Source organism: Sceloporus undulatus, chromosome 6 (assembly GCF_019175285.1).
Source record: "Sceloporus undulatus isolate JIND9_A2432 ecotype Alabama chromosome 6, SceUnd_v1.1, whole genome shotgun sequence".
Classification (NCBI taxonomy): Eukaryota; Metazoa; Chordata; class Lepidosauria; order Squamata; family Phrynosomatidae; genus Sceloporus; species Sceloporus undulatus.
In genome coordinates this window covers 147,549,476-147,576,579 of record NC_056527.1, presented here as the reverse complement: position 1 = coordinate 147,576,579, position 27,104 = coordinate 147,549,476, and the positions used below count along the sequence as shown (strand labels likewise).

The 27,104-nt window shown below is 44.1% G+C and overlaps 3 protein-coding genes across 5 annotated transcripts in view; 1 reads left to right on the top strand and 2 right to left on the bottom strand.

Moving 5' to 3' along the window:
- MINDY2 (MINDY lysine 48 deubiquitinase 2) overlaps nt 1-27,104 on the bottom strand; it is a 689,230-nt gene that overhangs the window by 501,279 nt on the left and 160,847 nt on the right. The gene's annotated exons all lie outside the window — the stretch shown is intronic.
- Nucleotides 1-27,104, top strand: part of MYO1E (myosin IE) — a 568,767-nt gene that overhangs the window by 485,715 nt on the left and 55,948 nt on the right. Inside the window, exon 2 of the mRNA XM_042471365.1 lies at nt 1-116. The gene's annotated coding sequence lies outside the window, so the exon portion shown is untranslated. The remainder of the gene's footprint in view (nt 117-27,104) is intronic.
- On the bottom strand, nt 115-26,671 carry FAM81A (family with sequence similarity 81 member A). Of its 2 annotated transcripts, none has more exons than XM_042471400.1 (9): nt 26,193-26,671; nt 18,489-18,558; nt 17,440-17,713; nt 15,381-15,499; nt 7,768-7,897; nt 4,596-4,702; nt 4,251-4,386; nt 3,337-3,532; nt 115-2,773 (listed from the first exon to the last, which is right to left on the bottom strand). In XM_042471400.1, exons 2-9 carry the CDS (start codon nt 18,533-18,535, stop codon nt 2,667-2,669), a joined length of 1,116 nt encoding a protein of 371 aa, XP_042327334.1. In that variant the 5' UTR covers nt 18,536-18,558; nt 26,193-26,671; the 3' UTR covers nt 115-2,666. The 2 variants fall into 2 exon arrangements, with proteins under 2 accessions (XP_042327334.1, XP_042327333.1); XM_042471399.1 differs by lacking the exon at nt 26,193-26,671 and adding an exon at nt 24,072-24,102.

The following is a 27,104-nucleotide window of genomic DNA, read 5'->3' as shown; positions in this document are numbered from 1 at the left end:
TCCAAGGGTGAAATGGAGTGGAAGAGGCTGGCCAGTGCTGCTCTGCTGGTGACAGGCGGAAGGAAGAGTGGACTAGACTCCCACCGTGACCATTGTGAGGTTTTGTCCACTGCTTGGTGAGTAACCAGCTTATGGGCACACTTGAGAGCTCTGTATAAGGCAAAGGTGGGCCACTGTAGCCCTATAAAGCTTAGGTCTTCCATATTCACCTGCCTGGCCCTGAGATCTTTGGAGGAGGCCCCTTTTCCCATCCTGCCACCCTCACAGGCATCTCTGGTGGGGATGCAAGACAGGGTCTTTTGGGTGGACACTCCCAGGCTGTGGGGCCTAGGTAGGCCAGAGTGACACCCTCCTTGTTGTCCTTTTATCAGCTGGTGAAAACTATAACAGTATTTACAAGAAAGGAAATTTAATAGTGTCCTTTTAAAAAAAGCTTTTCATTTATGTAATGTATGCTTTAAATCATTTAAATGTCATTGACTTATTATAATATAGATCCCCCCAAAAAAGATTATCATTGAAATGCAAATAATGATAATATTTTGTCTGTTTTCGTGTTCTGTATTGTGAGCTACGCTGAGTCCCAGTTCTGGGGGCGTGGAGCAGAAGTAGGCTATAATCTCTTTCTTACTCCCAATTATAACATTTTGAGAACACTTCAACTGTCATGTTTCTGTCCTGTGGATTCCAGGGGTTTGTTGTTTCAGGAACCATGAGAGCTCTGTGGCAGAGTATTCTAAAAACCTCACAAAACCACAGATCCAGGATTCCATTGGATGGTACCACAGCAGTTAAAGTAGTATCCAATGGCTTTAATTGTGTAATGTAAAAATGAATGATTGAATGAAATTTTGGCATACAGCTTCCGTTAACCCCTAGCCAAGCATAGCCAATGGTGAGGGCACCTGGGAGTTGCAGCCCAAAGACAAGGACCCCAGTAACCCAAACTCAGTATAACAAACCTTCAAACATTTCACAGATGAACTCAGTTTGCTGCAACAGAAGTAAGCTGAGGACAAAGGGGGAAAGTGAGAGGAGGAGAGAGAGACTGGGATACTTTCAAAGCAGCTGAGAAGGTGGGATGGCGGAGAGTTAATTGGGAGTGTCCCTGCCAAATAGGGACATTTGGAGGTTATAGTATAAGGGGTTGAGTCTGCAAAATACTCCATGTGGGAAAATGGAGGGACACTTTTGAGGACAGTTTGCTGTGAGCTTCTCCCAAGGATGTTGCTTGTTGCCTGCCCCACAAAGAAGCTCTTTCAAAGCTCGCCCTTTCAAGGCTTGCTTTAGACATCCTGAGAGGCGGCACGTTAGTTAAATAAAAAAAGGTGAGGGCAGAATTAGCCCTGACTTAGTGTTCACTCGCTTATCTCCACAGTGTTTGTACGGATTTACAGTGACTGAAGGAAGTGTCAGTGCAGTGCAAAGAGTGGATTTATCTAGTCCTTTAAAATCATGGTTTCAGTGTGAGATTTTAAAGTTAGAGATAGCGATTTGTACAGAAACTAGATTTCATTAAAGCACAACTGAGAAATCTCTATTGACAATAAATGAATTAGCCAAACACGATAGTTGTAAGATTATGGAAATGAAATTAGTTTTGACAAGATGTGATGTCCCTGTACAAAGATGAAGATAATGTGAAATGAAGGATGTCATTTGTTTGAAATACCTACTGTCTAAAATATCTGTACAAAGTCACTTGCTGCTCCCATTGAAGGCAGTGTGAAGAAGGTTCTGCTGGATGTCTCAACTAATGAATAAAACAGGGTCACAGTCTGGCTATGTTAAGCTCTGCTGATTCTTCTGAAAAACCAAGGGGACACGTAAATCTCAGCGAGGTTGTGGCCTTGGCATTTTAATAATCACCGTATTACAATTTAGATTTCTCCAGCAAAGGATAGTATAGTTACATGACAACCAATGGCAGCTGGTGTTTTCCATGTCAGTGGCACAGCTGGAGAACTCTGGGAATTGTAGTCCAAAAATGTAAAATTTCCAAGCTCTGCGTGGGCCTTTTGCTGCAGACTATAAATATGTGGCTTGATAGATACTTACCACCTTACCTCCTTTGCTTTCTGACAAGACTTGTTTTTTACTTTTATGACACTATAGCTTAGCACCACCCTTTTGCGCTGACCATAGAAACCAATTATGGGTGAAGTGCATGGATTTAAACGATTTCAGTCTCACTATGTGCAGATTTGGAGTCAGAGACTGGCTGGGTTAATCTGAGGTCTTGCACATTCTTCTTTTAAGCATTTTGTAGATTGTAGGGGTGTTTCATCTTGGACCATGTTGTGATATCTGGCTGTGCTGCTCACAGTATTCAACAGCTTTGGCAAAAAAAATTGCGGCCTAATTCAGCCGAGACAAATCTTCTGAGATTGATGGAGTTTTGATCTGGATTTCAGAGGTGTGGCTCTTGCAGCTCTTTCTTGAAAAGAATTCCTTCCAATTGCAAGATTTTGAGGTTTTTTAGTATTTACAACAAGTCACTGTCCAGCTTCACGAATCATTCTGAAGCATGCTGTTCAGTCCATGCATTTATTTTTACAAGACAACCTGGAACATTTTCCAGGCGGACTTCCCAGATGCACTTCAGCATCCTTCCAGCTGTTCAGAGCTTTGGCTCCAAAATCTCAGCTAAGTATTCCTCCCATGCTTCACTTCATCTGCTGAATCTGATTCTGCAGCTCTTCCTTGTCCAGCTTCATTTTTGCTTCCAGAGCCTCCCTCAGTGACCCAATGCTCTCGTAGATGGTGGCAAATCCTAAACAAGGGAAGAGTTATCATGGGTTTGGCCATTCATTCTTAAAAAACAAGCCATGTCTGAAAGCCTGTTATTCAGTCAAATATGTATTCACTTTGAACAAATATAGCAGATTGGTTTCACTGTAAGGGGCATGGCCCCATCTTTGGGAATCCTGGGGTTTGTGGTATGGGGAGGGACTTAGAATTATCAGCTGGGGACCTATAGTCCACTCTCCTGAACAACATCATTATAGCACTCTAGCAAATCCCAAGTTCATAACTCAAAGTTCCTTACTTTGTAGTTTTTTGAGGCACCTGAACTCTAGCAGAAAAGACAAAAGATCTTATAAAATCTACAAATAACAAGATTCCATAGGATGCGCTACAGCAAACTGCATGTTGCTATAGTGTAGATGCACCTATGGACAGTCTACCAAGCTGCAGCCAAATGTTTTGTCAGCATTGCAACTGGGAAAAGGGAAGTTCCTTCTGACCCTTCCATCCGTTCAGAGTGCCATCCCTGTTAAAACCAGTTGCTGACTACTATACTGCTGAAGAAGAGGACGGGTGTTTTACTCTTACCAGCATTAACCTCAGCTTTCACTTCTTTTATATCTTCATTAATATTCATCTGAAGCTTGGTCAGCTGGATGTCGAACCGGTCTTCACCCTGCTTTGCCCCGTGTTCTTCTGCAGCCATCTTTTGCATGTCTTCCATTTTATCCAGTTTGCCATGGATCTCACCGAACTGCACCTCTAAGGCTCTGCCGTCCATTTCCTGGGGAGGTCAGTCAAACAAACATTGGAGACTTGCGAGGAGACAAACCACATCACAGTCCATAGCTAAGCCAAGTCACTCAGGAAGTGGAACCCTCATGGGACACCTGACTAGAATGAGGCCTTGCGTGTTTCTCTTAGGGCCCTTGGCAGTATTTTCAGGGACACTAAGGAGGTAGCCCTACCCACAGAGCAAGGAGAAATGGGTGGCCTTAGGAGTCATAAAGGCCAAGAGAAGCTCAGTTCACGCATCATGAGGAACTGTACCTTCCCTTTATGATGAGGGCATCTGGCAGACCCAAATCTAGACCTAGGGTTCCTTAGTTGGCCAGACCCCATTGCCTATCAGAGTTCTGCATGTTCTGCATGAAAAAGATTGAAATGCCATCTGCTAAGGCTTTGTAAAGCTCAAATGTGCTGGTATTTTAGTTCCATCCTTAATGCTTTGGCCCCTACCCAGCCATGGAATGTGGCCCCTGAGACCTTCTCTGCAATTGAATTTAGCCCTCAGGTTGAAGGAGGATATCCATTCTTGCTCCTGCTCAAGATTCAAGTGGCTTCCTGACTTCTCCCTTCTATGTTATTTCCAGGGACTATAGCAAAACATGGAGGTAGGATGGGGTAGGGGTATAAGAAGTTCTTTTCAGGGACCATGTGTGCATAGATATACTGTATCTGGAACTATAAGATAGCTTTTCAGAGGAAAGCAGGAAACATACACTTTTTTCCTTAATGGCCAGGGACAGTTGGTCGATCTTCTCCATAAAGGCTTTCTCAAACCGCTTGTGCTCCTGTTCCACCCAATTCCGCGTGGATGCGATCTGGGTGCTGAGGTAATCAATGGCGTCTTGTAATCTGGAGGGATAACATTCATTTTGCCTCTGGAAATGTTTTTGAGCATGAGACCTCTATGTGTTTGATGCAACTGGAATGAATTTTGGGTTCAAAGAAAGAACCCAAGTAAATTATCCTAACCAAATATGAATGCCACAAAAATTCCTTTTGTGGATTACTCTTCCCCCAAATCCCTGCTTTTGTGTTTTCTTCATGGAAACAATACTCACTTTGTGTCCAGAAGGTGGAGTTGCTGGTTGCTTTCTTTGTATGTGACTTTCAGCTTGGCTTCTTGCTGCATGATTGAAGTTTCTATCCTATTTAAAAGGTGAGAAATCTGGAAGAGAATGGAGGAGACATAGTATCTTCTTCCTCTGTAATTAAAGCTAATATCTAAACACTGGGCCCTTCCAGACAGGGTAAATATTTCTGGAAGTTGCAATATGTGTTGCAGCGGTTCTTGGGGTTGTTTGTTGTTGTTTAATATCCAGGAAACATTTTGTCACTTTATATTATCAATTGCAACATTTTATTTCCACATGAATTTCTTTTTCATTCCAAAACATATGGGAACAAAACAGTATCCTTTTCCCTCCTCCCTCCTTCCTTAAAACAAAAAAATAAATATTGTTGGACTATGACTCTGGAGACCAGGAGCTGATTCCTTGCTCAGTGATCTTGGGCAAATCACACTCTCCTAGCTTCAGAGGCTACAATAACAAACCCTCTCTGAAGAAACTTGCCAATAAAACCCTGATAGGTTTGCTTTAGGGTAGTCATAATTTAAAAATGACCTGGAGGCACACAACAACAGCAAAGATATATAGCTAAATGAGAGAGAGAGAGAGAGTCCTACAGTGCATTGGTAAAATGATACTTTTGCACTATATCATGATAATTCCAAGGGGAAAAAACAGTGGAGACTATGTCCTTTCAAACTATAGTACCACCTCAGCAAAGCACATCTTAGTTTTAAAAGGGCATTTGGAAGAGCTCTAGTTAACAGCGAAGAAATATTATGAGGAGGCCACAAAAAGAATGGTAAAAACGGATGCAGAGAAACAACCAGGGAGAGCCCAGCGAAATTCAAGCAGCTATATTGCGAGAACTGAGCATTGTTAGACCAACCCAGAAGACCCACTGAGTAAAAGATCTTTCATGGTTGCAGCCACTGCTCTGAACAAATGAATCTTTTTTTAAACTGAGGCGGGGTGCAGATCGCAAAAAAGAGGCACCTCCTCGGCGCCTCTCTTTGCTGTGCAAGAGCGCCGCAGCATATAAATTGCATGACACTGCTGCAGAGCAAAAAAGGAGCTGCAAAAAGCGGCTCCTTTTTGCGGTGCTGCAAAGCGCCAGAGACAGCACGCATGTAGGCGGCGCAGCTGCGATGTAATCGGTGTGCGCACTGTATGTATGGCACTGTGCAACTGCGGCGCGTGCATGACGTGCTAGGGTTGCAGGGCGTGTGGACACGCTGCCCTGAGGCAACCCTAGCACGTCATGGATGCACCGCAAAGGGCCTATCTGGACAGGGCCTGAGTTTTTGCCAATTAGAGCTGTAGCTTCACTTTGTGCAGTCTGCCTGCCTTCTTCTTTCTTTTTGGCAAAGGAGACTGCATTTGCACTAACAATCTTCTGATTGTCCTGAAAACCATAAGTAGCTGTAATGATGGCTAAAAATGAATGCTTGCATGCTGTATTGCAGTGGCATCTAGCGACTGATGTCGTTACTGCACAGATCTAGAGGATCAAGGAAAATTGGAGGGCAAGTGGGAGAGAAGACACCCACACCAACCTGGGCAACATTCCCACCTGACCTGGAAGGGAAAGAAAATTTCAAAAACAGACATAAAGTTCCTGCAGCAAGGACAAATACATTGGGAGGCTGCAGAATCTCTTCATCTAATTCCTAGTGTTTTTAAAACATCCAAACAACGTTTCTGTCATCCAGCTATTTTCTAACAGTTCTCAGTACCCGCTGCAATGTTTTATTCCCTCTCTCAATAAGATTTCTTTTTCATTTCCATACATGGAACAACAAGTCCCTTTCACTTCTCCTTCTTTAAAACATTTTTCCCAGTGCAATAGTGCATCAGAGCTAATGTGAGGCAGTGGTTTGAACACTGGACTACAACACTAGAGACAAGGGTCTGAGTCACACATTCTCAGCCCCAGAAAAGCCTGTGATAGGTTCATCTTAGGGTCGCCATGAATCGGAAACAACTTGAAGGCACAGACCAACAGCATCAGAGCACACCAGTGATATGGCCATTTTGCACTATAACTTCTAGAGGTCCACCACAAAAACCATGCCCTAGTTTAAATTCTAGGAAAACGGATTCCTGTGGGACGGTAAGTAGCTCAGGGAAGCCACAAAACCTTCTGAACAGATGTTTGAGAAGTCATGATCCCGAGTGAGTAAGATGCACACAGCACTGCTGAGTCACGCAGGGAAGGCGGTGACTGCAGAATGGTTTCCTTCACACATGTCTTCCCAGATTGTGAGTGGGCCTCTGCAGGGCAGGCAAATAAACACATGGGTTTTTTTTAAAAAAAATTAATGCAGAGGGAATCCAAAGCAGGAGGAATTCACCTCAGGATATTTCCAGGAGCTATTTTTGGCAGGTTGCTTGGTGTTACCTACTTCAGCACAGATGCAACAGAATGCAATGATGCTAAGAAAGCTTAAACTACAATGGCCAATAACCTATATCAGGGTGGTAGAAGAAAATCAACTCATTTGAAAGGAGATGCTGGAAGAGGAGAGTCAGTGGTGAAGTGGTTTGAGCATCAGACTACGACTGGAGACTAGACTGGCGACCAGCCATGGCAACTCCCAGGTTGGGCAAGTCACAAATTCTCAGACTCAGAGGAAAGCAATAGCAAGCCCCCTCTGAACAAATCTGGCCAAGAAAACCTTGTGACAGGCTCACCTTAGGGTCACATAAGTCAGAAGGCACACAACAAGGACAAAGCCATGCTTAGTACACAATGAGCATCCATTTGCGATAGGCATCCATTTACAATGCACCTCTGTTGACACAATGGCTCCACAAACCCAACTCTGCTGCTGCAACCTTGAACTGAATGCAGATGTTCTACAACAGGCCAAAAAGAAAGGCCCAATTGCTTACGCAATGGCCATTAAGTTGGTAAGCCTGGAAAGTACCAACAGATGCATTACTTTTTCTTTTTCCTTTTACCCAGCTCTTCTTTTGGAAGTTTTATGGAGTGTGCTAGCCCTTACTGATTGATGACCTTTATTCACTGGGATTGAAAACCCACTATTTTGAATGTTATATATTTCGTCTGACTTCCACCATTCAAGAGCAGATATACTCACATCACTAGCTAAAAACTAAGGTAGCCATCCATTTAAAATAAAGGAAAACACAACCTTACCTGGATTTCGGCTTCTTTGATTTTAGACTCCAGGATCAGTTTAGTTGCTTGCTGGTCTTTGCTCAAGTTTTGAAGTCTTTCATAAGTGACTTTGTGCTCAGCAGACAGGCGGGCTAATCCGGCATCACATCTGCATTCAGGAAAAGCAGGAATGATTGGGAACTGTTGACAGAGGTATGAACCGCCCCTGACCAGATGGGTTTTATCTGATTTCAGTAAGGCCTTTGACAAGGTTTCCCATGACATTCTTGCAAACAAGCTTGTAAAATGTGGACTAGACAAGGTAACTGTTACATGGATTTGTAACTGGTTGACCGGCCGAACCCAAAGGGTGCTCAACAATGGCTCCTTTTCATCCTGGAGAGAAGTGACCAGTGGGGTCCCACAGGGCTCTGTCCTGGGCCCAGTGCTATTCAACATCTTTATCAATGACCTGGATGACAGAATTGGGAGCATACTTATCAAATTTGCAGATGACACCAAATTAGGAGGAATAGCTAATACTCCAGAGGACAGGATCAAGATCCAAAATGACCTGAATAAACTAGAAAGCTGGGCCAAAGCTGGCCCTGGTGGCGCAGTGGGTAAATGCCTGTACTGCAGCCATTCACTCGAAACCACAAGGTTGCGAGTTCAAGACCAGCAAAAGGGCCCAAGCTCGACTCAGGCTTGCATCCTTCCGAGGTCGCCAAAATGAGTACCCAGACTGTTGGGGGCAAATTAACTTACTTGCTAATTAGCTTACTTGCTGTTCACCGCTATGATCTTTGGAATAGCGGTATATAAATAAAAACAAAAAAACAAACAAAATGAAATTCAACACGGAGAAATATAAGGTATTGCACTTAGGGGGGAAAAATAAAATGCACAGATATAGGATGGGTGACACCTGGCTGAATGAAACTACGTGTGGAAGGGATCTAGGAGTCCAAGTAGACCACAAGTTGAACATGAGTGAACAGTGTGATGCGGCAGCTAAAAAGGCCAATGCAATTTTAGGCTGCATCAATAAAAGTATAGTGTCTAGATCAAGAAAAGTAATAGTGCCACTGTATTCTGCTCTGGTCAGGCCCCACCTAGAATATTGTGTCCAGTTCTGGGCACCACAATTCAGAAAGGACATTGAGAAACTGGAATGTGTCCAAAGGAGGGCGACAAAAATGGTGAAGGGTCTGGAAACCTTGCCCTATGAGGAACAACTTAGGGAGCTGGGGATGTTTAGCCTGGAGAAGAGAAGATTAAGAGGTGATATGATAGCCCTGTTTAAATATTTGAAAGGATGTCATGTTGAGGAGGGAGCAAGCTTGTTTTCTGCTGCTCCAGAGAACAGGACCCAGAACAATGAATGCAAGCTACAGGAAAAGAGATTCCACCTGAACATTAGGAGGAACTTCCTGACAGTAAGGGCTGTTCGACAGTGGAATGCACTCCCTCGGAGGGTGATAGAGTCTCCTTCCTTGGAGGTCTTTAAACAGAGGCTGGATGGCCATCTGTCAGGGATGCTTTGATTTGGATTTCCTGCATGGCAGGGGGTTGGACTGGATGGCCCTAGTGGTCTCTTCCAACTCTACAATTCTATGATTCTATGAGTCTATGATTCTAACTGTTGCCTTTATATGAATTAAGGAGTTAAAGAAGTTTATGGGAAAGGTCTGTGAGTTATCTTGGCATCATGTAATAGGCAGAATTTATATTATGAGAAAGTGACTCACGTTGGATACAGACTGGAGAGAAAGCAGCTATCATAGCTGAAGGGATCCTTTAAAATACAGTTGTTTTCCTCCGCCACCCTCCTTAATACTAATTTATGTCAATTGTGGTAGATTTTTGTGCCTTGCATATGCTCTCCACTCAGTTATACAGTAATAGCTTCATCCTATTCTTACGTGTCCTAGCTCCATCCTACAGAATCCTTGGACTGTAACTGGAATCTTGACTATTATGACTGGAGGATTGTGAGTGCTATAGTCTTTTGAAAAGTAACTCCCAAGCTCTGGTTAGGATTGATCTCTTAAAAAACAGTGAAGGAGCAGAAAATAGTATTGAAACTCGTTTGCTGCTATAGCAACATCTTGCTTAATTAATTCAGGGACAGGAAAGCTGCAGCCATCTTAAAACATTGCTGGATTGCAAGTCTCAGAACTCCTCAGCACTGTAGTCTAACATCACCTAGGCCACAATTTTGCCTAAATAGTTACATTGGCCACTGTTTCTGGGGTAACTCCCCCTCTGTTCTTCTTCCCCTTCCGCTGTAAGAATTTTGCCTTGGGGGGGAATTTTCTCCATCTTAGTACAAACCTCTTTCAGCATCACACTCACAATGTCATGCATACCAACATAAAGATCATGATTGAGCTCTCACATCAATGGGGACTAGCAGCATGTGTGATATTAAAAGTTTGGCACCAGCAATTCCCTGCTCCCTCCATCGCCAGTCGAAAGGCTTGTTCAGAAAGGCCAAATAATAAATATATCATTTGGCAGAGACTCATTCGAAATGAGAACATTTTGGAGAAAAGTGTAGTATAGAATTCAAGGGCACCACATGAGATGAATGAATTACCCTTTTCAGAAGAAAATAACTCTCTCATTAGTTAGAAGGGGGCAAAGCAGGATTCAGAATGTGCCAAAGGAAAATTGCTCAAAAGCTGATTTTAAAGAAATTAACCTAATTTTCTCATGAGTGGCAGACAGGTACGGAACGTACCTCAGGGGCAATTTTATACACACTGAGTAGGGAGGAAGTGATACCAGTTTCCTTCTGGTGCCAAGTTAAAGCATGACTCTTTATCCAAGCCTTTGGGCTCTAATGATTTTGCACAGAATTGTAGATGTATACGGTTTAAAACTTTTAAATGATTTAAACAATTAACTCTCTTAATTGTTAAATAGATTCACGTGCTTTTTGGCTATTGAAACTGTTTCTGACTCTTCTATATTAAAATTGTTCCAAATAGTTTTAAATATATACCTCTCTGAAAGCTTGTGACGTAAGGCGGGTTATAGACCGCTGCTTTGAGGCGGTCTGCCGCCGCCGCCGCCGCCGCTGTTTGCTCCGTAAGGGAGCCGCCGCAGCCACATCGCGCGGCTCCCTTGCGGAGCAAAAAAGAAGCTCCAAAATGGAGCTTCTTTCTGGGGCGCCCTAATGACGTCGCAAGGTGCCACTGGCGCACTCACGACGTCATTAGCGCCACGACACGTCTGAACGCTATGCGTCCAAGACATAAACATGGCGGCCCCCATGTGGAAGGGGCGCCGCCATGTTGTACGTATAGAATACGTACTAGGGTTAGGGGGGTGCGGAAGCACCGCCCCTTCCTAACCCTAGTATGTATTCATTACGTACTAAATGGCAGTCTATAACCCGCCATAGAGTTGGACATAAGTATTTTAATTAATTACTCTGTAAAAGCCCCACCAAATGTAACAGAGCCTGCTTCTGCAAAGGATCATACTGTATAATTACAGATATGTAGGTTTAGGCTGCTGTCCTTAACACATGCGCTACCAGGGAGTAAGTTCTGTGGAACAAGGGTGACCAGACATCCTCCTTTTCCAGGACATGTTCTACAAATTTAACTCCTGTCCTTCTTTGTGGTACACAGTGTGACTTAATTCTGAGTAAACCACAGATTGTGCGGCACATTTTAAAACACCTCTCTTTCCCTCTCATTCCTTAAACAAAAAGATTCATTTCGTGCAAAATGATTTTTGTTTGTAGGGCCCATTCACACTACAGAATTGTAGCCCTATTATTCCATTCTTAACTGCCATGGTCCTGTCCTATGGAATTCTGGGATTTGCCCATCTCAGGATTCCATAGGAAGGAACTATGGCATTTAAAGTGGAATTATAGCATTATAACCCTGTGGTGTGAATGGACCCATAAATGCAACTGTTGGTTTTGGAGACGTTAGATAGATGTTTTGGAGATGAGCATCAGATAAGGAGGACTGAACTGTAAACTTTGGCAGGAAGTTATTTTCTGAATAGCTTCAGTAACAGGAGCAACCAGGAAAGGAAGGAGTGAAAAAAGGTGTTTTCCCCCCATCTTGGTGCTGAATAGTTTGGTTTAGTAGCGGATAATATAATCCAAAGAAACCAGGGAGAGCGTCTAAAATAAACTGCTGAATTGCTGCATAGCAGCAAGGTGGCTTTTCAGATCTCAAAAGCACAAAGAAAGGAGGGCTGGTCCCTGCTGTGCCACTGAAAAGCTTTTTATGGTTGTTACCACTGACAATTCTAAAGACGTCGCTGCACAATGTGAGAAAAGCTCCATGTACTGCCAAAACACTTTGTGCTGTGTGTGTGTGTGCGCGCTTAAGGAAGAAACACGCTGTGTCCTCCTCTGCAGGAGGCTGGCACAGAAAAAGATGTTTCAGGTACAGCAATCCCTTGCTGGGCCCAGCACAGCATGATGTGCTCTGTTGGCATGGTCATTGAGATCGCCCCAAGCTTCTCTAGTACAATTTAGATTGCTTTAAAAAATGTGCAGATGGAGTTGTGGGGAGAGAAACTGGAGGGATTTATGGGCTTAGGCTGCCTGGGAGAATTCCCTGCTGTGGGGGTGCTTTACTTGTGCATTCCTGCATGGGAAATGGGTTGAACTAGATGTCCCTTTTATGCACTGTGTTTTGTCGTATTTTACCATGTTTGCTGTTAACTGTTTTGATATGGCTGATTGACTAATTAATAAACTTTAACTAACTAACTAGATGTCCCTTGTGGCCCCTTTCTACTATAAGATTCTATGGAAGATCTCTCCAGTGGGTCCTACATGAAAAGGAACCTATTTGTTTCAACTAATGGCAGAGGGTTGCAAATCTATGGGTTGCAAACTATTTTGTGCTTTAAAGGTTGGGGATGAGCCACTTCACTCCGCTGGGAACTGCAATCCAGCAGTATATCAGGAGGGCAGCAAAATACTCTGCCTTTATAATTTAGGTGGATCCCTTAGGGTTAGGTCAGGATGCTGGCAATGGATTCCGGGGTATTTAAAGTTTTGCTTTTGGAGAGTGCAGAGGCTCCTAAAATCTGTGTCTTCCCACCACAACTAGGATATGATTCTTCACTGTAAAATAGAAATGTTCAAAATGAAGGTTTTCAAAGCAAGAACTTCATAGAGCCTCCCACACTTCCTAGTCTTTTCTTTTCCTTAAAGAGGAAGACGAGAACACGGTGGCCAAGGGTTGGGATGTGACCTCCCTGGGTCAGGATTGGGCCTACGAAGTGGGTCACATCTCAGCAGCGGAGGAAGATTGGGCACCTAAAAGGGAACACTTGAGAAAAACTGTCTGCCTGTAGTCATTTGATGTTCATTTCCACATCTTTCCTCACATGAAACAAAGCAACAACAACAAAAAGTACACTCAAGCAAATGGTTTGAATGGGTTCAGCTTGCTGAGCATCCGGGCATTTGGAAAACATTTTCTTCAGTGAAGAAACTGGAATACATCTAGGGATGCCAAAGGCTTCCTATTTTATGCCATGGACAATATTCAACAGTGGGACAGGGAGGGTCTTTGTTGTGGATCTGAAACAGATCTATTGCAAACTGCTTGTTTTGAAGCAAGAGTACAGGAAGCCCCCACTTATTTGACAGGATAGGGACTGCCAGAAAGTGGAGTCTGTTGAAAAGCAAAACCGTCCTTTTTTAGCTTGCAGGTGCAAGCCTTAACACTAGATGATGCCAAGTAAACTGAAGGGCGGGTGGGTAAGGGTGGAGAGAATCCTTGCAACCAAAAAGGAAAAGCTAAAGGCTAATGGGGTGTATCACACAGTACACTTATAGAAATTTGGTACCACTGTAATGCGATGGCTTTGTCCTGTGAAACTGTGGGGTTTGTAAATTTTTAAGGTGCTTAGAATTCTGTCCAACTGGTGGTCCCTGGATCATTGCTGAGCCATTGGCTGCCAGTCCCTTCAGTCTTTACAGGAAAGCAAGAAACCGTTGTACCCAATGGGCACAGAGATGGTGCCGGTCCCTGGCAAAAAATCTCCACTGGTCTCCCACATCAGTTTCAGAAGCACCGCTCTAGAGTGGACTACAGAATTCTAACTCCATATCCAAACTACTAATCCCAGGATTCCATAGGATGGAATCACAGCAGTCAAAACAGCATCAAGCTTCTACAGTTTTATTTGGCCTTTATTTGTGGACTCCAGCGAGGCTAAATTCTGTACACCTCACCTCACCAAGCGGGTCTGGACTCCACAAAAAGCTTAAGCCAATTGGAACATGCTAGTTTTTAAAGTCCCACAATATTTTTTGTTGTGTGTCCACACAAGAGGGAGTACGTTGCACTTCCCTGACTTTACTTTCTGTGCTGCTGAGATCTATCTTGTTTGCATTTTGCTGAGGAATTGAAATATACATCTCTGATTCCTCATTTCTGTTAGTCTCTTTCTCTCCCCACACAGTTCATTTATTCCTTCTCTCTGTGCTGCCTTGTGACTCAATTGCTATTTCTGGGCAGTTTCTAACATAAATCAATTAATCTGGTGAAGAAACATCAGTTGTAGTGATATAACACTCCTTAATCTGAGTGTGAATCAGATGTGCTCTTTGAAGTCAGGCTTTCTGTTGATTTCAGCCTAGCCTGACGTACATAAATGCTGTTGAAACAAGGAGTTACCTAGATTTTGGGAGGGGGGAGGATAAATTAATCCAAATACAACCCTCCACACATGCACACACGCACACACACACACACACACACACACACTCTCTTAAGATGCAGTCACACATTTGGTTGTATTTTACTGCATGGTCAATGACCTCCCCGAATAAGTTTCCTGGATTTGAAGATACTGAAGTTTGCTGCAACAGGGGAAACTTCAAAAGAAGGGAGCTAATGGACTTGGACTTAATTTTTTTGAGGTGCTGACCTCCAGGAAAGAGAAAACACTTTCAACTGGACTATAGTTGGCATGTTTTACATATACAGCACCTAAAAGTTTTTCCAAATGTAACAGTACAAGGTCTTCTTGAGAAATTCCATGTTCTTAGCCTAAGAAAGGGGCAGTTTGCTTTGCACAGGACAGGGGGAGTATGGATCTCAAGGGAAGTTACTTTTCTTTTGCTAATAGAGTTTAAATTTTGATGCCTATCTTTTATTGTCCCTTATCCTTAGTCCCCTCTTGGTCAAGAAGGGGAGTGGCCTCTATCCGGATTGAGATCCCCCCAGACCATCTTTACTGACAACAGAAATGAGGTAAAAAGTAGGCCTTGGACTCTAACATAGCCACTTGTGTTCTCCTGTATGATTTCTAACATCTTTGTGTGATGAAGAAGCCAGCAAAGCTTTGCAAGCTTGTATTATGCATTTTGGTTGGCCAATAAAGGGATTGCTCTTTTTGATTTTGTTGTATTCCACATGTTAAATAGCACATGCTTTATTGAGAGTCTCCTGCCTCTGGAGCAAAACAACTGTATATTGTCCATGCTTCTTAAAACATCCTTGTGTTGATTTCCTTCCTCCCACTTTTTCGTTTATCAAAATACCCAAGAATAATTAACAATATTTATTTGTGTGCAACACATAAGACAAAGCACATCCCATCCCTCTCACATACAGGGTCTCCAAAGGAGCACAAACCACCTGAGAGCTTACCTTGAAACCCGTCCGCGGAGGTCACCAAGCCCAGACAATTGGCGCATCTCCAGGCTCTTCAGTGTAGAATTGGTGCCATAACTGAGGTTATCCCTGACGCGGATCTGTTCCTGCAACATCTAGAACAAAAAAGTGGTCAGGGGGTGAATAACAGGCGGAGGCCTGATGACCTTCTCGGCATCCCACCAATACAGTGGGAAGATGCGAGAGCAGGGCATTAATGTATATACTTGTGTATGTCTGGAAATTTTTGTTAAGGAATCAACCCCAAAAAACATGGCCGACTTATCCATGGGTCAGCATAGGTACTGTATCTTAACTCTTATATAAAAAAAGAACCATCCTCTTATCTAAGGGGCAAAAGACAAAAGCTAAATCTGTCCAGGAGGACCTAAAAGAAGTACCATCCCCTCTATGTTCTCTGACATGGTGCTGCTTCTGGCCTTTTGAATGCCTGGTCAAAGAGGCTGGACTTGTACTCCCCTTGCTGAGTTTTGAGACTTTATTTTTCAGGAGAAACAGGACTGGTATAAGGTGATGGACTTTTAGTTGCTGTTATAGTTTCAGTTCGTTTTCACTGTTTTCAAATTTTAGGGTGGGTTTATTGCTTTTCATATGCTTTTACAACTGTGTTTTTAAAATAATAGTAATAATAATAATTTATTTCTTACCTCACCTTTACAAGGCTCAAGGCAAAGTACAACACCGTTTCAAGCCTTGTTGTAAGTTGCAACTGAAGAAATATTTTATTATGATGATTATTATGTGAAGTCAAAGGCAAATCACTCCTGCCTTTCCAGGTCACAAAATATATATACCCAAGTCCTTTCCAGGCAAGCATTCTCTGAAGATGCCAGCCACAGATGCTGGAAAAATGTCAGGAAGAAACTCTTCTAGAACATGGCCACATAGCCCAAAAAAACCACCAAAAACATGATTATTATGGTTATTATTATTGTTGATGATGTTGATGTTATTGTTTTGAGGTACAAGGAGCCTTAGTAGTCATGAGTAAAAAAACAGGAGCTGGTATTAGATTATCTTCAGGCTATTGTTATTTTTTAATGTATAACACAATGTACCTTAATCAGACTAATAAAAACACTGAGTGCAAAAGTGTGATCTTATGTGTGTGGTGCTTGCACTCACTGAAACAGAACTGTAAAATATCTGCCCCAATTCTAACAGTGACCAAGTCTATAATTCAGCACACAGAAGCTGAAAAACAACTTGCTCTTTCCCTTCTCCTCCCTCTCGTTCCATATTTCCAAACCTATGTTCAGCTCTCCACTTTAATATCCCAGGGGCAGAGAAGGCTGTCTTCATTTTCTCGATAAACTTTTATAAAGATGCCAGCCCATTTTAGCTTCATATTATTTGTGCTAGGAACTAAGCCACTGTTGTTGTTGTGTACATTCAGTTGTTTCCAACTTATGGCGACCCTAAGATGACACTCTCACAGGGTTTTCTTGGCAAGATTTATTCAGAGCAGGTTTGCCTTTGTCTTCCTTTGAGGCTGAGAGTGTGTATCTTGCCCAGGGTCACTCAGTGGGTTTCCATGGCTGAGCAAGGATTCAAACCCTGGTCTCCAGAGTCATAGTCTAACACTCAAACTACCACGCTATGCTATCTCTCAACTAAGGAACAGGAAAGGCATAGCAGAACTTTCAGAAAAGGGTAAATCCATGTTAGAAAGTTGAGAAACCACTAAATGGAAGTGTCAAGGGGAAAGGGAGCATGGCCATCATTGGGGGCAGTTGTCCAGGTGGACTGAATGGGGCCCTAGGACCAAAGGTTCCACATTTTTTGACACATTTGGGGCAAAAATTATCTAGAAATTTTACCAAAATTTTTGCTTTTAAACATTGGGAAGTTCAAAAAGCTTTGTGGCCCTCAAATGTGAGTTCCAGGGGCCACATTGTGACCCATGAATTGCTCTTTCTTATCCCTGTTATGGACAGCTTTAAAAAGGAAGTAAAAGAGGGCTGTAGATTCTAAAAGTTTCAACCCTGCTTTCTGTAAGATATTAAAAAGTGCAAGTTGGTGAATCCCCACGGACCTCGATGTCCCGGTTGAGCTGCCGGACGATGGCGGTGATGTTGCGGATGTGTTCCTCCAGGAGCTGCCTGGCCAGCCGGTCACCTCCGCCTTTGTTCTGCATCCTGTGCAGCGTGCAGACAATGTCCTCCTTGATACGGAAAGCGTGCTCCACAAGGGCGGCTGTCGTCTTTTCATGACTGAGAATCCGGTCTTCCAGCTGGTCCATGAGTCTGGCCGACCCAAGAGGAACCGCAGTCAGGGCCTGGCTGTGGAGGGGGATATTCCGGATTCGCCTGCAGGAAGGAATGGAAGAAAGAAGGAAGGAAGAGAGACAGACAGAAACAAAGGGTTGTTGGAAGTTGAGCATTTGTGCTTGTAATGGCAAACCTGAACCAGGAGGGGCAATAGAAATAGAAAGGTAGCCAGGTAAACATAGGTTTGCCCATCTAGGTACTTCCTGTCTCCTTGTCTTTTTTGGTAACTTAGAATCATAGAATTGAAAGAGACCACAAGGGCCATCCCAGTCCAACTCCATTCTGCCATGCAGGAAGACACCATCAAATACAGTACGTTGAGAGCTGTTCTTTGGCTTTGCCTCCTTCTTGCATCTTCTCCAATCTCTCTTTCACACTACACACTTATTGCACTTAGATCCCTCATTATTCACTTCGGCTGCCCGCTACAAAAATATTGGGATATGTAGTTTGTTGAGGAAATTTCTGGCAGGGAATTTGAAATGTCTTGCAACACTACAATTCCTAGTATTCCATAGGATGTACTTTATCGCTACACCCATGAAAATTCATCCCAGGAGATAATACAAACCACACTAGATCCTGCCTAATCTTGGAAGCTACACAGGGTCAGTCTTGGATAGGACTTGAATGGTTGGCCAAGGAATACCTGGTGCTGTAGGAACTAGCGAAATCACCTCAGCTTTGAAGCATGGCTTTGGCCTCTCCCCCTCTAAAACCTCCATAAAAGTAAAGGCTAACTATACAAATATATATTTAAAAGGACAACCTTCCCCACTCTGCAAAGCCAATTTTCTCACATGCCTTATGGTACCTTTCGGTCGGTCCAAGCGTTGTGAAGACTGGGCTCCTCTGTGCCATTTTGTCTTTCCAGGAATTTAAGCCTGTGGAGGGAAACAACAAAGCCAAGAAAGGACTGAAAAGAAGTGCATTGAGTTATTCCTCTACTTGCAGCTGGTGCAGAAGCCATTTTGAAACGAGTCATCCCTATGTCTGGCTACCCACCCTGGGCATTCATGGAAGCCCAGTGGAGAAGTTGCTGCTGACACACTAATGTGCCTTGGCCATGTTCTGTGCAGAGCATGTGAGTGTCCTACATTTTCTCCACCTCATTCCAGTTTTTCCAGTCTAAAGAGGGCCAACAGCAGACCTCTCAGTCTGTGGCAGCATACAAAATGTCCCCATTGAGTCAACCCATCTGTCCATCAAACCCCTCCTCTTTCGTGGCCAAGAGGTTGGGCTATGGGGCTTTTACTGTTGGTTTGATTTATTGTGTATTTTATCCTGTGTTTATCTTGTGTTATTGTGTTTTAACTTGTTGTAAGCCGCCCTGATCGGAGGAAGGGCGGCATATAAATAAAATTATTATTATTATTTATTATAGTGCTTACATGGTCTGGCAGCAACCTCAGACATGCAGGTGTCTTTACAAGCCCTCTCTTGAGATGCTGGGGGCTTTTTGGTTATCCACAGTTCATGATCAATAAGCGCAGAACCCCTAGACCCATAACTGCAGGGTCCTGGTGTGTCCCAGCAAACTGATCCACAAAGTTTTATCCCTAGACCATTGCTTGAAACTGGCAGCCAATGGTTCAGAGACCAACACTGGTACAGAGACCACCACGTTGAGTAGCAGCACTTTAGAGTTCAATTCCCAGAAGCTGTGGAAGAGACCATGGAAAGAGATTCTGGGAACTGATATCCAGAATCATCTAGGACAGAGGTGGCAACCTCCAGAAGTGGTTGAATTAAATATCCAATGCTGTGGATTGATGGGAGATGCAAACCAATCACACCTGGAAGGCCTCACAATAGCCCTAATAAAAGAGGATCAAACATTCAACACGCTGTGTTTTACAGTTGAAGAGAAAAGCTGGACAGAGCCCTTCAGCACCTAGGAGACAGCTCCCAGGGAACATCTTACTCCATATGAGGTCTGAGACCAGACTAAAGGCTTTTATACAGTACTACCTTCTTGAAGCTCTACCCCACCAGGCTCCACCCCTTCCTTCCAAAATGGAGCAGCCTTAAAGAGACAGGCCTTCAGCCTGAGGCTTAACACTCCAGTGAAAAAAAGGAGTGTATCTCAGGGGGTTAGCCCTTTTGGAGGGAAAATATGAAAATCTGTTAGAAAGCAGCCTCCCTCAGCAGAGTTTAGCAGAAGCAATCAGTCTTCAATACATCCCTGGCTAACGTGACTTTAAAAAAGCAACAATAACCATAAGCACGCAGCATCACGTTATATGCTAAAGAATTTTACTAATTGGTTTTTAGAAAGCACATACACCTGATGTGCCTACATCCAAGGAAGAGCTCCAGTGAGCTTTTAACTCACCATCTTGTCAGGCTGAGAACAAAGAGGGGTCAAAGAGCAAAGACGAAGTAGACAGACAAGGTTTAGTTTCTGAAGCCGCACAGTCTGATTGCTTAGATGCACAAAGTATTTATGACCATGCATTGCAATTGATACAAGAGCAAGTGGAGAAACCTGAGCTCAGGATAATATAGCCATGCAGGGGGCCCTATACCATCTAAAATGCCCAGTTGCTCTAACAGCAATGAAAGGATGTGTGTGAGAGAGGGACTGCTTGGTTTTCCAATAATTTCTCCCTCTTGTGTTGTTGTTGGAGATGGGTGTGTAGTAGCCCAGGGCTAGACTTGGTTAGGAAGGGGTGGGGTGTCTCTGACTTTTCAGACTTTACTGTTCTGGGTCCCGCAATGGTGCTAGAGCCCAGTTCCTCTTCTGTTGACATGACTGGGCCCAGGTTGCTATTGGAGAATTCTGGATTACAACACAATCCTAGCTAAAAATATCTCTCTGAAATTTCTGTTTTTGTTTTTAAGGGAGACCCCAGCAACTACTAATGTTAAAGCTTGAGAATGGATGATAGCTCCCAGCGTTCCCCAATGTTTCTGGGGGATGATCGGAGTTGCCATAAAAAAGCAACTTTGGCAAGCTCTGGGTGCAAGAGCCAATTCCTTTGAAAAGCAGTCAGTTTTGGACAATGCAGCCCAGTTTCTGGATTCTGCAGGCTTGCTCCCTGATGTCTCAGAACACAGGACCAAGTCTAATGGTTTTAAAATACAGGAGGATAGATTTTGATTGAAGGAATCTAGAAGGACCTTTTTGATGGTAAGAGTAGTTTAGCAATATAATCAATTGCCTTGAATGCCTTCAGAAAGATGCTCCCGCTGGAGAGCCTGCACTGAGCATGAGTTAGGCTTGATGGCATCTAGGGGCTCCTTCCAACTCTAGCATTCTGTGTCTAGCATTCTATCCTGCTGCAAAGGGCTGTATCTTGTGAAGAAAGGGGTCACCAGCCATCCAATAAGCCTTGGATCTATGTGGAAAGAGTGATCGGTCATAGCTGACCAGACTGCCTCAGAGCACATCAGTTGTGAAATCTGCATCTCTCCCTCATACACACACCAGTGCTCATTTCATTCTGACACAATAATTTACAGGATAAAAATCCTTTTGAAAATCTTGAGTCAGGTGCAGCAGCTTTGCTTCACAAAGTTCAGAAGCCCAGGTTGTCTACACGGTCAAGGAGAAAGAAGCCGCTGGGGAGTGATGTCTTGCCATCTGAAAAAGCTGCTTTGAAACGGATCTTGCATTCTCTTGCAAACACCAAAACTCCCACTGAAATCTGGCAGGATGCTCTATCCGGACAGCTTTTGGGATATGCTGATTAAACGTAATGCAATATGGTGCACAGATGGAATGGGAACAGAGAGGGCTGACTTCAATGGAAGCTTTGGAGATAGAGTGGAAAAAACCACACACACACACACACACACACACACACACACAGAGCAAAGTAAAAATAAATAAAACATATATACTCCCAGCAATGGATAAGGATATTCTGCAAAATATCACAAGGTACTTCATGTTCAGATAAGCAGTATTGCCTGAGAACTGCTCACAAAACAGAAGGGTGTACACACACGCCACTTTGGAAATGATGCTTCAGAAACAGTTGGGTGGTGAAACATGCACACAACTCCCTTGTTGCAACAGCTCCACAGCCACAGGCTGTTTCTGGACACAACTCAAAACAGCTTGGGTCCAGGCTGTTTGAAGGACTGCATCTTTCCATATGAAACTACTTGGACTTAAAAATCTTCCAGGAGAGCCAGGTTACATTTTGGGTATATATTAGGACTGCAAAGGCAATCAATGAGACAGACAAAATCAATTTAAAATTGATTTAAATTAACTAATTCTATGCCCCCAATTTAACAGAAAGGCCATTAAAAATCCACTTTTATCATCATTGCTCTTGTTATATTCAATGATGTTAATTTTGGACACGTACCTTGGGCAAGTCACACACTCTCATCCTCAGGAGAAGGCAAAGGCAAACCCCTTCTTAATAAATCTTGCCAAGAAAACCCTAAGATACTGTCACCATAAGTCAGAAATGTCTTTAAGGCACACAGTATACACAACTATTGAGAACATACTTTTTACACAAGACAACTGCAGGTGTCAACCGATCTATCTGGAGAAATGCCTTCCTTTCTTTCAAAGATGGAAAGGAACACAGCTTCTGAAACCATTCCTACTCGCAACATTTTCATGCTACTTGACTAAAAAATATTGGGTTTTAAAAAACCCGTCTGCAAATACATGCAAATTTAATTCATAGTTTGATGCAAATGCCTTTAATCAGATTGCAGACAACACCCACCCACACAGAGAGGTTAATGTTTTGCTAAGTCTTGTGAGCCACCCTGGGAATCCAACTGTAGAACCAAAAGCCCAGATAACAAACATTTAAATAGACAAACGCAACACTCTCACAGCCATAGTGCAAATCATAGAATCAGAGTTGGAAGAGACTGCAAGGGCCATTCAGTCCAACACTCTTCTTCTGCCATGCAGGAACTCTCAATCAAAGCATCCCCGACAGATGGCCATCCAGCCTCTGTTTAAAAACCTCTAAAGAAGGAGATTCCACCACTCTCCATTGAGGAAGTGTGTTCCACTGTCAAACAGCCCTTACTCTCAGGAAGCTCCTCCTAATGTTGAGGTGGAATCTCTTTTCCTGGAGTTTGCATCCATTCCTCCGGGTCCTAGTCTCTGGAGCAGCAGAAAACAAGCTTGCTCCCTCCTCAGTGTGACATCCCTTCAAATATTTACACAGGGCTATCATATCACCTCTTAACCTTCTCTTCTCCAGGCTAAACATTCCCAGCTCACTAAGTCGTTCCTCATAGGGCTTCATGGTTTCCAGACCCTTCGCCATTTTAGTTGCCCTCCTTTGGACACATGGCTCCAGTTTCTCAATGTCCTTTTTGAATTGTGGTACCCAGAACTGGACACAGTATTCCAGGTGGGGCCTGACCAGAGCAGAATAGAGTGGCACTATTATTTCCCTTGATCTAGACATTATACTTCTATTGATGCAGCCTAAAATCACATTAGCCTTGTTAGCTGCCGAATCGCACTGTTTGACTCATGTTCAATTTGTGGTCTACTTGGACTCCCAGATCCCTTTCACATGTAGTTTCATTCAACCAGGTGTCCCCCATAATCCTATATCTGTTCATTTCATTTTTCCGCCCTCAGTGCAATACTTTCCATTTCTCCGTGTTGAAAATCATTTTGTTAGCTTTCTAATCTATTAAGGTCATTCTGAAGTTTGATCCTGTCCTCAGGGGTATTAGCTACTCCTAACTTGGTGTCATCTGCAAATTTGATAAGTATACCCCCAATTCTATCATCCAAGTAATTGATAAAGATGTTGAATAGCACTGGCCCCAGGACAGAGCCCTGTGGGACCCCACTGGTCACTTCTTTCCAGGATGAAAAGGAGCCATTGCTGACCATCCTTTGGGTTCGGCCAGTCAACCAGTTACAAATCCATGTAACAGTTACTTTGTCTAGCCCACATTTCACTAGCTTGTTTTCAAGATGTCAGGGGAGTCCAGGACTGGGAAGTCAGCAACTGGTATTAGTGCACATGGTTACGTGTGGCAGACATTCTGGACGTTACCTCTTCAGGGTGCAGAATCCTCCAAATTAGGTCCAGCACCTTGCTTCTGCCTTTCAAGTTTGGATTAAAAACTGGAGCCGAGTCACCGTCCTACTGACCTGGGAGCCACCAACCCCCATGGGCAATCCCCATGGGCAAACATGCATGAATGACATTGTCTAAGGATGGTTCCACCAATGGTGCTGGGATGGGCAGTGCTAGAGGTTATCAATGCTGGAGGCTATTCAGTACACTGACAGAGTGACCACCTCATGAGAAGGAAGCTCTGGACAGAAGAGGTGAAGAGAAAGTGAAAATGGAATGTGGGGAAAGGAAGGAAGGAAGGAAGGTGCCTGCTCTTCTGTAATGGGAAGGAAGGGAAAGCAACTCTCTTGATTTTGGGAGACACTCACACTTTGCATTGTCCATCAGCACCTGACCTTCTCCTTTGGGGAAGGAACTGAGGACACAAGTGGGAAAAGCAAAGGCAACACACGACCCATGGGGCTGTTTTTACAGGCCTCAGTCTCCCTGTAAAAATGGACTTCCAGGTCAATTCCTAGGAGGAAAAGAATCATAGTCATAGAGTTGGAAGAGACCACAAGGGCCATCCAGTCCAACCCCATTCTGACATGCAGGAACTCACAGTCAAAGCATCCCCGACAGATGGTCACCCAGCCTCTGTTTAAAGACCTCTAAAGAAGGAGACTCCCACACTCTCCAAGGCAGCAGCATCTTCGACTGTTGAACAGCTCTTATTGTCAGTAAGTTCCTCCTAATCTTTAGGTGGAATTTCTTTTCCTGTAGAAGAAGAACTCTTCTAGGCCTAAAATGCTACAGAAAGGGGCAAAACCATGGTGATATTGCACTCAATCCCTTGGTGCAGAAAATTGTTTCAAAAATTTGGGGAGGTTTTGGGAGGGTATCTTCCAGCATTCCCTTGGGAGCCAATGTGGTCCCCTAACTCTCAGCAGCTGCCTAACCCTGAGTTGCAACACCCCTGTTAACAATCCATCTCCTCCACTGATATTTTTCAAATATTGGGGAATGATTTAGCCTCCCCTGGGCAGAGGAGATGCTTTGTTTCGTCTCGGAGTCACATTTTTTGTGGTCATATTGGCACAGAACTTAACCTACAAGGTAGGCGTTTTATGACATTGCCACCCAAAGTGCTGGGAACAAGGGCCTTGAGGCTCAGCCACCTCCCATGGCTGTCATTGGGGAGATTGTTTGACAGGAAAACAAAACCAGCTGTGACAAAAATTGCCCTGACAAATTTGTTGGATTTTTTGTGTGTGTGTGTGTGTATTATTTTATTTTATTGCAAAAAAAGGGTGCCAGCTACTCAAAAGAAGCATTCCACCTCATGTGAACATGCAATTTGAAGGGGCTCTGGGCACTATGGAATGGTCTCAATTCTGCCCCTGCAAACATTCCTATGGGGGCATTTTTATACCCTGTAATGCACTAGAATTCTCACTAGGGTCACAAAATATACCGGATGATGCATTCGATGCAAGGTGTCTTCAAATAAGAAATCTGCCTGGGTGAGTGTTAAGTAGACATTTCCACCCCCAGATATAGCAGAAATTTATCCCAACTGAAAGCTTCTCAGCAGAGAAGTGGGACAGATGCCTCCCTCTCATATCGCCTTAAGTGGAAGGAGGTATCAGCACATGGAGGGGCAAGGAGCAGAAAGGAGACCGACCTGAGCTACAGACGACCCACCGGGAAGTTCTCCTGCACAAACCTTCCTGAAAAGAACAGCTCTTGCATATCTCAGGCACCTTTTGAAGAGGCTTCCTCGGTAGAACTGCAACCCACTATTTATTTGGTTGGGAATGGGAAGGAATAAGGAAGAGCAGTGTGAATTTCCCATACTGGGGACCCAAATAAGCCATGGGTCTGACTGCTGATCTTTTTCCGATCCTGTAAAGGCATTCTGTTGCCATTGTACATCCAGTCTGTTGCAGGCAGCCAAATGCCAAATGTACACAGAGAGAGGAACTCTATTGAAAACCACTTATCCGAAGATGCCAAAGCCCCACATTCTCTCCCACACTGACACACACAACCCAATATTAAAACACATTTCCCTGAGCCATTTTTTCTTGGATGCAAGGCTATTTTGGTTCTTCGAAAGAAGGCTGGCTCCTCTCTTCCACCCTGGTACAAAAAGGAGGCTGCTTTGCAACCTCTTTCCCACAGTGTGACTGCCCTCACCATGCTCCCCGACTCCCGGTGCGGACAACAAACTCACAGCACAACATGCCACAGCTGCATCCAGAGGATGGGCGGCAGCAACTGACATGGTCCGGTCCCGGGTGCCTCCAACTGGAGTCTCTGGGAAAGCCAGCCCCGTCGTGGTTGTCCGAAACATGGCACAAGGGAATGATAACCAGGCGGCATGTTGCGGCGGCATCTCTGCCAGTCTCACCGGCAAAGGGTTCCCCCATTCCCCACCCGCACTCCTTTTCCCCACCCTCTTGGTGTGTGTGTGTGTGCTGTGTCGTGCAGCCTCAGTGCCAACTCACCTGAAAAAGACGGGGGTGGTCAGAAGGCTGTCAGGCAGACAGAAATAAACGGGAAACGCACTCCAGCCCTTGGCTAGAGACAGAAGTCTGGCCAAGTGGCATCCCAAGGCTGGCACCCTTGACCTAGAGGTTAGAGGAGGGCATCCCCAAACCACCTCTCAACTCTCACAAACAGCATCTTCTCCTACAATTCCTTCACTCCTGGACTGTGCGAGAGTGTGACTCTGTCTGCATTTGGAGTGGGTTGCTGGGTGCAGGGATTTCTGGGTTCAGCAGTGATGCCCAAAAGCTTGCAGGATGCCAGTCCACCACCACCGACAACGGGCAACCATCCCTTCCTGCGGCTGTGGCAACCTGGCGTCTTTTCTGCTTGCCCTCTTTGTCACAGGTCCTGGTTGATGAAGGAGATGCAACGGCAGCAGCATCAGCAGCATCTGGAGTTGTTGCCAGGACGCTATCGCCATAGCAACGAGCATCTCAACCTCCGCTTCAAGCCTGGCCCTTCTCAAGAGAAAGAGAGAGAGAGAAAAGGGAGTGGGTGGAAAAGGAACTTATTTATAGAGAACAAAATATTCAGCACCGAGGAGACAAATCTTCTCGGAAGAGACCTAAACCCTACAATTAGTTCCCAGCAGTGGCCAGGAGACCATCTGCAGGGAGAGAGGACCTGGGTATTCTCTCTGCCCCCCAGGATCTAATTCAGGCGACCCACGCAGAATACGGGACTCACTGGTGGCGGCATATCCTTGCAAAATACTGTAAAGAAAATAAAAAGGCCCCCATCTCCTTTAATGGATAATGGATGCTGCAGAATTAAGGCAGGCACACACCAGGCCTTCCAGGAAATGGACGTTTGTACACACATTATTATTATTATTTTTTAAAAGAGAGAGATCACAGTGACATTTTTTC